This window comes from Felis catus, chromosome D4 (assembly GCF_018350175.1).
Source record: "Felis catus isolate Fca126 chromosome D4, F.catus_Fca126_mat1.0, whole genome shotgun sequence".
Taxonomy (NCBI): Eukaryota; Metazoa; Chordata; class Mammalia; order Carnivora; family Felidae; genus Felis; species Felis catus.
This window is the reverse complement of record NC_058380.1, coordinates 74,145,696-74,158,313: the sequence shown is the minus strand read 5'-3', so window position 1 is coordinate 74,158,313 and position 12,618 is coordinate 74,145,696. Positions and strand designations below refer to the sequence as shown.

At 56.6% G+C, this 12,618-nt stretch overlaps 1 protein-coding gene across 6 annotated transcripts in view; it reads right to left on the bottom strand.

Moving 5' to 3' along the window:
* Positions 1-12,618, bottom strand: part of COL27A1 (collagen type XXVII alpha 1 chain) — a 140,816-nt gene that overhangs the window by 61,821 nt on the left and 66,377 nt on the right. For all 6 annotated transcript variants that reach the window (XM_045042847.1, XM_045042848.1, XM_045042849.1 and 3 more), the window contains 7 exons: positions 10,322-10,375; positions 9,545-9,589; positions 6,168-6,221; positions 4,880-4,933; positions 4,188-4,241; positions 936-989; positions 728-781 (listed from right to left, as the gene is read on the bottom strand). In XM_045042847.1, the coding sequence (XP_044898782.1) occupies positions 728-781; positions 936-989; positions 4,188-4,241; positions 4,880-4,933; positions 6,168-6,221; positions 9,545-9,589; positions 10,322-10,375 (369 nt within the window). The remainder of the gene's footprint in view (positions 1-727; positions 782-935; positions 990-4,187; positions 4,242-4,879; positions 4,934-6,167; positions 6,222-9,544; positions 9,590-10,321; positions 10,376-12,618) is intronic.

Below are 12,618 nucleotides of genomic sequence, written 5' to 3'. Positions count from 1 at the left end.
TGGTTGTGGCAAGTCGGGGCCTCCTGTACCCTCACCCAGGGCTGTGTGTCATGGGAGCCTTGGAGCCTGAGCCCAGGTGGGTGGTGGGGGGCCTCGTGTGCAGAGAAAACCTGGGGCCAGCCCATGGGGTGCCCAACAGGCCCACCCACAGAGAACGTCTCACCCCCTTCAGCATGAATGAGGAAATAAGCAAATCTCCTCTCTGTCCTTCACTAGCGCTGCAAGTCATAGAATTCTCTGGGGATGCCCCCCAGGCAGCTCCCAGGAACACGGAGTTAATAGCACAGGGTCTCTGTCATGGGTTTTGGGCTCAAGCAGACATGGCTTTGAATCCTGACCCCGCCTACCATTGACCATGGGACCCAACACAGTGCCTCCACCCTGAGTGTCAGGGTCTCACCTGTAAAATGGAGCTGATAATTTCTACTCTACCCACCCCCCCCCCCAACGCCCCGGTAAGCTGTGCTGCAGGTGGGAGCAGAGGCGGTGGCCTCCAGAGAGAAAACCCCGGGGCAATGGGGATGCCGTGGAGGGAGAGAGTGACCTGCTAGCCAGGCCAGGTCAGAGAACGACCTTGGCAGGGTCACGGGGCAGGACTGGAAAGGATGAGCTAGAGGGCAAGTCTGGGGCAGCCCAGGGTTTTGCCCTGGTTGAGGCCTCCAGGACCCAGGATGGAGCAGGCAGGGCTGCAGGGGACGGGCAGGGGGCAGGGGGCAGACAGTCTCACCTCGGGCCCCAGCTGCCCACGGGGTCCCGGCAGGCCTCGAGCTCCAGGCTTACCCTGGTGAGAAGGGAACAAAAAGCTGTCTCAGAGGCGACACCCCCACATCCAGCAGAGGCTGGTGAGACCCCCCCCAACGATTCCAAGCCAGGGAGCCAGCCCTGGAGGCCTGGGGTTTCCGCAGAGACTGGGGCTGCCCTAGGCAGGGACTCACCTTCATGCCTTCTGGGCCGTTGTCCCCAGGGGGGCCGATGTCTCCGGGGAACCCCTGAGGGCAAACAGAGAGCAGGGGTCACCCATAGGTGAAGGGAAGTGCTAAGAGTATAGGTCTTGGAGGGACACTGACCCGGGTCTCCATCCCTTCCTGCATGGGATGTGACCCTGGGCAGCTCAGTTAACCACCTTGACCCTGCGGTCCTCTCTTCTCCCACAGGTATCTCGGGAACAGCCCATACATCTCAGATAGTTGCTGAGAAAATTAAATAAGACAATGCAAGAGAATACTTAGCACTGGAAAAAGCTCCCAGAGCCCACAAGGTTGTCTGAGCCAGAATTTCCCAAGTCCTGGGCCCGCGGCAGCCAGAGTGCCTTAGCTAGCCACCCTCAGCTCTGACAAACGTCATCCTTCGCGGTGATCCTGCAGACACGATTATGTTCTGGGTTTGCGGCGACTTTGAAGGGACTGGGAAATGCTGATCTAAATAAGCTCATCTCCTCCTATCCGAAGCTGAAATCTCCCCTCCGTCCTGGCCAGCTGTGTTGGGCTCTGCTCCCTGTCACCAATGAGGGCTCACTGCTCCCAGACCAAGCCGGTTCCCAATGAATGGATCACCGTGCAATGGAGGCTTCTTCCTGATATGGAGCAGAACCCCCTCCTTTTCCCCTTGACAACGTCATACTGCCCCTTAGGACCCCACAAAGCACAAGGGAGTTCTTCTCCCCACACTGGTCTTCGCACAATTCGGAGACCAGTTATTCCCTCCCCACAGGCCTACCCTTTGCTGCTCCCTCGATGGTTTCTAGTCAGGGGCCCTGGGCCCCTCAGTCTTGCCACCTCCAAGTGGTCAGCTTCCATTGTTGGCAATCACTAGGATGCCGATGCTTCTCTGGGTATGAATAGACCAGCAGAGGCCAGCATGGGAAATCCCCTTCCTTGTTTTCAGTGTAATACCTCTGCTAATTCATCCTAGCACCGCATTCACTTTTAGGGCAGCCCCAACTACCCCCTAAGTTTCCTGACAACTAGAAACCAAAAGCTTCTTGTATAAATCCCTGGGATCAAAATGCCTCCTCCCATATTGTCTTCATAAGTGTTTTTTTTTTGTTGTTGTTGTTGTTCTTCTCTGACCTTTTGGTCACAGGAAGTCAAAGCACCACATCTTTTTCTTTAAACTGAGAGCCTCGGGGCGCCTGGGTGGCTCAGTCGGTTAAGTGTCCGGCTTCGGCTCAGGTCATGATCTCATGGCTCATGAGTTCAAGCCCCGCGTTGGGCTCTGTGCTGACAGCTCAGAGCCTGGAGCCTGCTTCACATTCTGCGTCTCCCTCTCTCTCTCTGATCCTCCCCCGTTCATGCTCTGTCTCTCTCTGTCTCAAAAGTAAATAAACGTTAAAAAAAAAAATTAAAAAAAAATAATAAACTGAGAGCCTCAAAAACTTGTTTTGCCACCGACTGACTGTGTGATCCCCGGCTGGTTCCTGAGCACCTCTGGGCCTTGGCTTGCTCATCTGTAAAGTGGTGACTACATCACCTTACAGGGCCATTCTGAGGCTTGAAGTGGATAGCACAAAGCACTTACTTCAGTGCCTGGCCACCCGCTAAGCACTCAATAAAAATCCGTATCTAAAAGGATTTGGGGTCCCGTGTCCTGCCTGGAGTGGGCCTATCTCTAGGGAGAACCCGGATGTCAGGATGCTGGTCAAATTCTGGCACTCACACAGATCAGACACACTGAGGAGTGAACAAGCGAATTCAGCGAGGGCTGCAGAGTCAAAGGGCACCGCCCCCCCTCCTGCCCATGGTCTCAGAAGGAGCAGAGACCCAGGAAGGCGCTGACACGTTCATCAGCTTCTGTCTCCAGCTGTGCAGAGCCATCTTCTGGACACCGAGTTAGCCAATCCAAACAGGACCCAAAGATGGGAGAGGCGGACCCCGGATCTGCCCGGGGACCCAGGAGAGAACCAAAGCAGACCTTACTGGCTACAAGTAGCAGTGACCCTGAGGAAGTCACTCCACTACCCAGTGACTCAGTTTCCTTATCTGGGACATGGTGGCGGGTAATACCTCCCTCACATGGTTGTGGTGGCAATTCAGCGTGCTCTTATCCCAAAGACACTATGCAGCCTGCTGGCATGAGGAGGTGCCCAAAGCACATGAGGCGACATGCGCCCCACCCCCAGCGGCCAGCCTGCTGGCAAAGCCAGACCGCTAGCACAGTCTTCTTCCTCAGTGGCCAGGGGAAGGAATCGAGGCCACGGAGGACAGGCCAACTCCATTCGTCTAGAGCTGGGACTGTGTCACAGCCAAAGTCAACACAGTGGGAAGTCAGAACTTTCAGGAAACCATCCCTCATCTATCTGGGCGATACCAGGAGTGATCTTTGGAAGGGTCTGGGGAGCTCGGCAGACAGAGAGTTTTGCCTCTGAGATCTTGTGAACGAGCAAGGTCGGAGGCCAGGGAGTGTGTGTGTGTGTGTGTGTGTGTGTGTGTGTATACATGGCGGGGGGGGGGGCTGGCTGGGGTTGCCCCCTAGACTCCCTGGAGGACCTGGGTGCTGAGGACCCCGGACAGACAGCAGCCCTGGCACAGAGCACCCCATTCTCCAGAGATGGTCCCAGTCGGAGGGGCCAGTGGAAAAGCTCAGCCATGATATGCCTCAGCCTGTCATACGTGACATGTGGGCGCTAGCTGATAGACGGTTAGCGGACTGGTGTGGATTCTCACATGTGCCAGAACCTCTCGGGGCTCTACCTACCTAAGGCAAGTTATATTAATTGCTAGATGATCCTTCATGATTTCTCATTCTCCACTCAAACCCCAGAATTTTATCATTGCTTCTTGCTCCCCATTCCTGGAAGTGCTGAGCCTTGAACCTTTTCCAGGGGGAGTGTGGGTGGTTGGAAGGGTTCCAGGGCTCAGGCTCGAGAATGCAGGAGCTCCTGTTAAGGGTGCAGGACCGAGTTCAGAGGGCTTTCCTGATGTTTTTTCTGGAAACTCTAAAGGTGGCCACAGAGCTAGGCAGAGTCTCTGAGGCCAGCTTCCGTCCCACTGCCAGTGAGAGCTGCCAGGGGCACAGAGTCAGAAAAGGAAAGATCTCTGATCTCAGAACTTCTATTCTCAGCCCCCATCTCCCGTTTGCTGTGTGTCCTCAGGTTAGCTCCACCCACCCCCTGATTTCCGTATCTCAGTTTCCCAAGGACAACACTCAGTCCCAGTTGTAGCCAGACACAGCAATATGGCATCACATACCTCGGGGCCAGGAGGCCCAGGAAACCCAAGGGATCCCTTGTCTCCAACTTTGCCCTGTGGAAGAGAAGAGATGGCGGGGGACGCAGGGGTAAGTGAGGGCCCACTTGCCACGATCCCTTGTGTTACCCCCCAGGCTGTGGGTAGTTGGAAAAGGTCAGGAGCATATGAATGAAATCTGCCTAGACTGATAGGAGCTAGTGTTGAAGCCCCGCCTCCTACACTTACAGACATGGGACCCTGGGCAAGACACTTCATCTTGCAGAACCTCAGTTTCCCCATCTGGAAGATGGGAGGGATAATAATTCTGTAGCCTTTGGGGTGATGGCGGGCACTCTTTAAAGAACTATTGTATGGGAAGGGTCTGATACATAGTAACATTCAACAAACACATGACACCCACTGCTGATATTCATGCTACTACTGTTTTCAAGGCTTGGGAGCCCCAGATTCTGATTCTCCCCCAGAACTCGACATTGACTGCGGCCTATGTACGATGCTGGGTGAGTTCCTGCCTCTCTGGGCTTCAGCGTCCTCATCTGTAAAATGGGTGAATCTCATTGCTGTCTTGCTCTGCTTGTCTCCCAGAGCTGCTGCAGGAGGAAACGAGGTCCAGGATGTGACTGCCCCTGGCCATATTTCATGGCTGTTTGGAGAGGGTGAGGTTTGGGGGTGTCAGAACAAAAGGTACTTACCAGAGGCCCTGGCTTCCCCCGTGCGCCTGGGAACCCTGGCAACCCCTGGCTCCCCTGGAAAAGGCCAAGAGCAAGCTGGGGTTAGTAAGGAACAGAAACGGCCAGGTGAACAGCTGCTCAGTCATCCTTGCCCAGCTGAGGCCCAGAGAACACCAACCTTTGGGGGAGACGAGCTCCCCCCTCACTTTCCCTGCTTGTAAGCTCCAGCTGGGCACCCCTGGGGGCTGGGCCTCGGGGACACAAAGGAGAAACAGTAGCTCCTATTCCTCACCAAACTGTCCTGGCACCCGGGACCCCAGGGCTCCAAGCAAAAGCACTGTCAGTGCCCTTATGCGTGAGGAACTCTGCAGACGGGGGCCCGGCAGGGGAAGCGGCGAGGCCCGGATGGCTCGAAATCCGGAGACACCGAGGCTGGGTCAGGACAGGCCGGCCAGGAGGGAGGGAAGAGGAAGAGGGAGAGCTGGCCAACATCTGGGCCTCGTTGACTGGCTGGGTGAGGGCCAGATGTGGCCACATGGTGCCGGACACAGGCAAAGAGGAGCCGGCCTCGGCAGGCTGCCCCGGTTCATCCATCAGTCAGTAAGGCCAGTTACTCACTTACTCAAACGTGTCCTAAATGTTCTGTGCAGGACTCTGAGCTCAGCTACACCAGGGCGGTCTGGGGCAGTGTCCTGAGGGAGCCTGCTGTCTGGCAGGGGGGTGAGCACAAGTCCCCATCTACCAAGTGCTGCACAGGTAACGGATAGGCTGCTCGGGACATGCAGAGAGGGAAATGGCCACCATCCGAGCAGGTGGAATAAATGGTATCTGAGCGGGGTTCTAAATGATGGGTAGGTTGGGCCATGCAGAGGCTGAGTGGAGGGGTGCCAGGCAAGGCAGCCGTGTGTGCAAAACCGTGGCGGGGGGGGGGGGGGGCGGTGCAGAGGGCACTTCCGTGGAGCACAGGGATGTTAAGAGCAAGGGGCAGGAATGGGTCTGAGAAACTTGCTCACTAGGGTCCCGGGTGCTGGGGAGTCAGGACATCACTCAGGGAGCAGTAGGGAGCCATGGGTGGTTTGTGAGCAAGACAGACTGGGAGGGAGGAAGCTGGGGGCCTGGAAATAAGTCAGGAGGCTGTTGTAAAGTCCAGGGAAGAGATGGTGATGGGGGTACTGAGGCTGGAGAAGGCACGATTATGGGAAAGGAAGCCATGTTGCAGGGGGATCCTGGCCCATCAGGGACCCCGAGAAGAAAGCCAGGACCAGAGAAGAGCAGGGCAGGGGGCAGGGGGAGAATGTGCCGCAATTACCTTGTCTCCTTGGAATCCGGTATCTCCTGACACACCGGGAACCCCTTGTTCACCCTAAATATACACCAGCAAAGAACGTTACGACGGAGACCGTGCGGGGTTCCGGGCGCCTCCCCGCTTCCGGACCCACTGGCAAGGTACGGCTTTGCCGAGGCTGTCCCCAAAGTGGATCTCACCAGCGGCAGCCTTGTCAACGTAAAGGGCAGAGGCCCCCCCGGGAGAGCCAGGGCCTGGGGGGCACCACGTCGACCTGTCTGCACGTCTGCCTGGGGTTGCTCAGGTGGCTGACAACTCCGCTAACAAGCTCAGCTGCCTGGCCTTTCCAGAGGCGGCACTTACAGATCAGAGGAATGGTTTCTTGATCCATCAAGTCCTTCCTCAGCTGATGTCACACAGGGGCAAGTGTAGCCTGTATAGTGCCCCACCCCCCATCACTGGGGTTTCTAAGTGTCTGCATCTATCGCTTGATATTTTTCACCACCAGGCTGGGAGCCGTCACTCTCCCTTCTGTGCGAGCCTCGATGCCAGCCATCAGCTTAGGCCCGCGTCTGATTAGTTGCTTTTAATGAGCTATAGCACGAGAAACATAGTCTTGCTGAGACTATGTGCCAACAGCGAGTAAACGGGTCTCGAGTTAGTTCTGGCATTTCTTTCCTAAGGTGACATAGGGCGCAGGCTCGGTGACAGTGGTCTCTTCTGGTCCCTCCCTATTTGCAGCCACATCCTGTTAAACGAACGGTCGGAGAACCACATCGGAAGATGTTTCTTCTTCCCGCGGGAGTCACATCACGCAGTCCTTATCATTTCCAGCCTTCCACGTGGGACATTCCCAGCAATACCCTGGCCCCAGGGCTCAGAGAACATTCCCAGCCCCAGGAACAGTTGGGAGAATGGGGAGAAAACCCAGGAGGATGTGGAGAATCCACATCATGCAGCTAAGGCCACAAACTGGCAGAAAAACTTCCTCGGTAAAACAAAATTAAAAAAAAAAAAAAGAAAAAAAAAAGAAAGAAGGAAAGAAAGAAAGAAAGAAGAAAGAAAGAAAGAAAGAAAGAAAGAAAGAAAGAAAGAAAGAAAGATCTTTAAAAAAACCACTTACTTTGGTTTTTCCAGTTTGGAAAACCCTGTAAAATATCCCAGAGGTTTGAAAGCCAAGGAAGTTTTTTTTTTTGTTTTTTGTTTTGTTTTGTTTTGTTGTGTTGTTTTGTTTTGTTTTGTTTTAATATCTAAAAGAGGAGCAGAGGGGTTTAAAAAAAAAAAAAGTTTAAAAAGACACCTAAGAAACCAGGACAATGGATTCGGAGAAAGCTGGGGCTGGAGCGGGAGTCTTGGTTCCAGAACGTGCCTCCACGCAGGAAGACAGAGCCAAGTGGTTGTAAGTGGGACCGAGGCCAGGCCGGGTCATGGAAAATCTGGGATTCTAGGCAGCATGACCAGGGAGCATGAAGGGATGGCCCCGTCATCCCTGGGGGGTGGGGGAAGGGGGCTGATCGGAACCTCTCTCTCAGCCACATTAAAATCCCTCCCCAGCTAAAGGGGCAACAAAGAGAGCTCTTTTTTCTTTTTGTCAACCCCAAAGTCGTATTTAATTTTTTTTTTTAAACTATGGGCAGGAAAACAATTTCTTCCACTTCTTTTCTTTCCTTTTTTTTTTTTTTTTTCCAGAGCTTTCACATCCTGAAATGTCCCAGGCACCAGCAGTCAGCAAGCCAGCCGAGTTCCATGTAACACGTTTATTTCCATGTTCCTGGAGGAACAGTGAGCTGGAGGCCAGGTCTGCAGAAGGGCCTATAAAAAGCTCAGTGCTTACACCCTCGCTCCCCCTGCCTCCTTTCTCCCTTATCCATGACTTCAACATTTCCGGAGTACTGGTGTCTCAAACCCCAGAGTAAACAGGTAGCCGTGGGGAAGCCCCTGCCTCCAACAGAAAGCCCCTCCATCTCAAGGGGAAGGTCACAGAAGAGGGGGCTTAGCAGCCAGCAGGGCAGAGGTGGAGCTGAGGTCGGGTGGGGGACGGGACTACAGCCAGGGGCTTGGGTGGGACTGCAGGGGATGGAAGAGGTGGAGACAGATGGAGAGAGGCCTGGGGTGAGCACTGCACCCCCTGGCTACCTAGGGCTGGGGTGGGTAGGACAGTCTGGGTGTGTCCATTTCCGCCCAGAGCTTTGCATTTTCTAAGTCCCAGGGCTGAGTTTCCTTTACTGCATCTCTTCTAATTCTCTGGGGCTGTTTGCCCAGCACAGACTCGGAGGAGCTGGAGGAGATGACCTCCAAGGGCCTCATCAGCTCTCCCCTTCTGCCCTCAGTTCTGCTTCGTGGTGAGGTCTCTGGAGGCACGTGCCTGGGTTCGAATCCTGACGTTACTACGAGCTGCGTGTGCTCAGGCAGGCTTCCTAACTCACCGAGGCTCGGAAGCCGGGGGTCCATCCCCGCAGAGCAGGCAGACGGCCCAGCACGGACTTCTGCTGCTGCCTCTCAGGTGTACGGGGAGTGGCGTTATCTGAAGACAGGTGCAGAGGGAGCCCGGCCACGGGAGCGGCTGTCATCTACTCACACTTGTGGAAGCTTGGATAGGGCCCGAAAGCCCTCCCACACCCCCTTTGGGGTGCCTGTTTTGCTGAAAGGCTGAGAGGACAGGGCAGGAGGACGGCCGGAGGGCAGAGTGCATGAGACACTGCCCCAAGTGCTCCTTGTCTCTGTGCCTCAGATGCCGCGTGCCTGGGCCCCGGGGTCCCACCTACCCGCCTCCAACCGTGGTCTGGCACAGGGTGAGTTTGGCAGCAGGACTGTGCGGGGAGGACATGTGGCAGGAGTGGCCTCCCCATGGCAACTGGGAAGAAAGCGGGTCAGGGGCTCAGAGGCCCGCCCCCGCTTTTCTGCTGTACTTTGAAACCCCGTGCTCTCTGGGGTCGGGTGCCCGGTTCTAACTGGGGTGGTTTATGTGGGTTCATTTCCTCCTGTGGCTGGGAGAGGCCTCTGGACCTCACACCATACCTGCCCTGGGGCCTGTCATCTCAGCAATAATACTCCCCCTCCACGCTCCACCCCACCGTCTGCCTTCCCTGGCTTTGGCCTCCAAGCCCAGATGCTGGCCTCAGCTTTGCTGTCCTAATTCAGAGACCCTCCTTACCTGACCCCGACCTATGCCTTCACAGCCCCCACGCCCCCTTCCAGGGTCTCCATGCCCCAAACCACCTGCCTGAGCTCCACCTGAGTTACAAGGAAGAAGCTGGGGAGCACAGATTTAGGGGAGCCAGAGGGGAGGCAGGAGTGCAGGGGGGGGGGGGTGGACCTGGTAAGAAGCCAGCCGCAGCGAGGGGGTGGGGGGAGTTGGCATGCAGATAAAACACAGTGCAACAAGGGAGTATTCAGATCACCTTATCACCTTTCAGTCCAGGCTCCCCCATGTTCCCCATCAGTCCCTGGAAGACAAAGACCAGTCCAGCTGTGAGGGGTGGGGCTCAAAGCCCAGGAAGAGCCCTGCCTTTGACCCGGATGGACATCCCCCCACCGCCTCCCCCCTTGCTGCCTCTACCCAGTGCTAGATGCCCCACCCAACACTCAGTTTTCTCATCTGTGAAAGGGGACAGTGACCCTCAGCGCAAAGGCCAATGGTGTGGATGGGAGGAGCACGAGAAGGGGCATGTGACTCGTGAACCACGGCACTCTGGACAAATCCAGGGGACAAGGCTGCTAAATGCGGGGAGACGGGTTCCTCGAGCATTGTCACATGCATGTGGGCCAAACGGGATCGTCCCCGGAAGGAGGCCCTAGCCACTTTGGCCCATCTCTTTCCTGCACGCCCATCCCACTGAGGGACGGACTAAGTTCACTGGCCTGCCAGTATAATGTCTTTGCCCCTGGTGATGCCCCCATTGGACTTTCAGTGCCCTGAGGTCTGGAACCACATGAGACTCCTGCTCAGCTCAAGGATTGGTGTCCGAGAAATGCGTGAGCCATTAACGACATACACACGCTGACTGGCTCTCAGGTCTGGGAAGCACTGAGCTCCTGACCTGCAGCCTCCACCCCGTCGGGGCCCCCTTCCTCCCCTCCCCCAACCCCGTGCCCAGGCACGCTCCCTTCTGGGCTGAAATGGGTCACGGGGTGCCTGGCTGGGACGAGACCCGGATTGACGGATGGCTCTTGTTCACCTTCAGGCCCTTGGGTCCTGGATAGCCAGTCGGACCCAGTGCTCCCATGTCGCCCTGACAAGAGAAAGAGAAAGAGAAGAGGGCATCGTGAGAGGAGGCTCCCAGGGGCTGGCCTGGGACAGATGATTCCCAAGGTCCCTCGGGCTGTGCTTCTGAGGACACAACCCCACTGGCTCAGTCAGACCACCCGGTCTCCTCTCTCCTCTGCCACTGGCTCATCATTGCGTGATTCTGGGTGGTCAGCCTCTCTGTGCCTCAGTTTCCCCATCAAAAACAGGGGTCAGTACAATGTTTCAGGAAGAACTGACTTCCGTGTACAAAGTGCCTGGCACAGTCTGGAGGCGTTTTGGGTTGACACAATTGAAAAGGCTCTGTTGGCATCCAGTGGGTGAAGGCCCCACAGCAAAGAATGCTCTGGCCCCAACTGCCCGTAAGTGTTGAGGTGAGAAACCATGGTTTACAGTGAAGGCGTGGCTGGATTTCCTCAGAACAGGCCCACCCTCTTTCCCTCACACGTTGTCACCTGCCCACCCCTGTCGTGAGTGCCTCCAGCCACGGCCATAACATGCAGCTCACACCCAGAGAAAAGGGAGCCCCTGAAACGGCTCTCCTCTCCCTTTTCCATCTGCTGTGCAAGCTCGCACAAGGTGCTTGACCTCTCTGGGCCTTGCTTTCCCCCATCCCCGCATCAGGCTCCTTGAAGGCCCCTCATGAGTGCTCTCGAGCACCAGAGCGAACAAAAGCTGCCCCAGGCTTCCTGTGGGGACTTCCCGGAGATGTGTCTGTCACATTCTTGCCCGACTCCCGCAGAAGGGCCGGAGGGCTGGGCAGTTGGAACACCCTGAGGACAGAGACAAGGGAACCTGCAGAGTTCACAGAGAATGGTGTGGTCCGCTGAGGCACAGCGGAGCCCCCCCACCCCCCCAACCCTTGCACCGGTTTAGATCCGCTGAGGCAGAGGCTGGAGTCTGGCCATGGCCTGCCAGGGGCTGGCTATGTGACCTTGAGCAAAACACTGGCCCTCTCTGGACCTCAGGATCCCCACCTGAGCAGGTCAAACCAAACCTTCTACCTGAGCCTCTGCCAAGAAATTGTGCTTTCAGCTCGGTCAAGCGATACCGTCTCGTGAAGGAAGGGAGGTCTCAGTTTCACGGGTGACGATACTAATACGAACAACCCCGACTGCTAGGCCTCCACCCAAGGACTCCTCACACCAGCCCTTGAAGATCCACCCTACGACCATCCCCATTTTACAGATGGGGAAACTAAGGTTTCCTCTGCAAGGTTAGCGCTGGGTAGAGCTGGGATTCACACCCGGCAGTCCGTCTCCAGAGCTTCTAGAGAGTTCTGAAGTCATCTTGGGAGAGGAGGGAGAGCAGGGAGCTAAAAGGCCAGGATCGCTGGCTCAGGGGAGAGGCTGGGGTCCGCGGAAAAGCCAGGCCTTCAGAGCAGAGCACTTCCCCCAGGCCGTGCTGGCAGCCGCTTCTCTCCCTGTCTTTTCCTGGATGAAGGGAGCAGGGGTGGCCGCCTAGAGTTCCCCATGGTGCACAAATAAACAGAATCGGCTCTGCTCGCGTAGTTGGCTCCAACTGGGGCCCGGACTGTGGGCAGGGGACCAGCCGGCGGCTCCAGGAACACAGGCCCCTTCTTCTCGCTGCAGGCCTGAAGGTGGCTTGGGTGGGGACTGAATGCAATACGAGCCTGACTGACACCTGCGTGGGGCCCCGGGGAGCCACAGCAGCACCACACGCCGGGCCTCTGCAGGCCCCTGCAAAAAGGCCTGTGTGTGGTGGGGGGGCAGGGACTTGCACAGGCGCCCAACCCGAAGGGGCAAGGGATCCGTGGAAAAGGGACTCTGGCTGCAGGGCATACGGGGAGAAGGGGGTGCCTTGCTTAGGGCAGGCCGTTCCCATGTTGGCCGGACCCCAATGCTGGGCTCTACGAGCCCTTGGGAGAGGAGCAAAGAAAATTCCAGGCCACTTTCTCCCTAGGCCAGCCCACAGAGCATTGGTTTGCACCAGACACCCCTGTCGTATCCTCATGAGAAAGAACAATGGGTAATGCCCTGAGTTTGGGTCCTCTTCCCACTTTTGCCTGAGCTCCCAGACGGCGCCCTACGCGTTCGCCCTTCATCTCGCTGGCTTCCATCAAAACACAACCATCCACGTCCGCAACCATTCACAGCACTCCTCCTGTGCCCCAGATGCCACACTCGAGACTTCAAGGTCCCGTCAGATGCTGTTGGCGGGAGCCTGTGCCGGGCCCCGGGCTGGGACTCGCTGCCGGGCCCAGGCTGG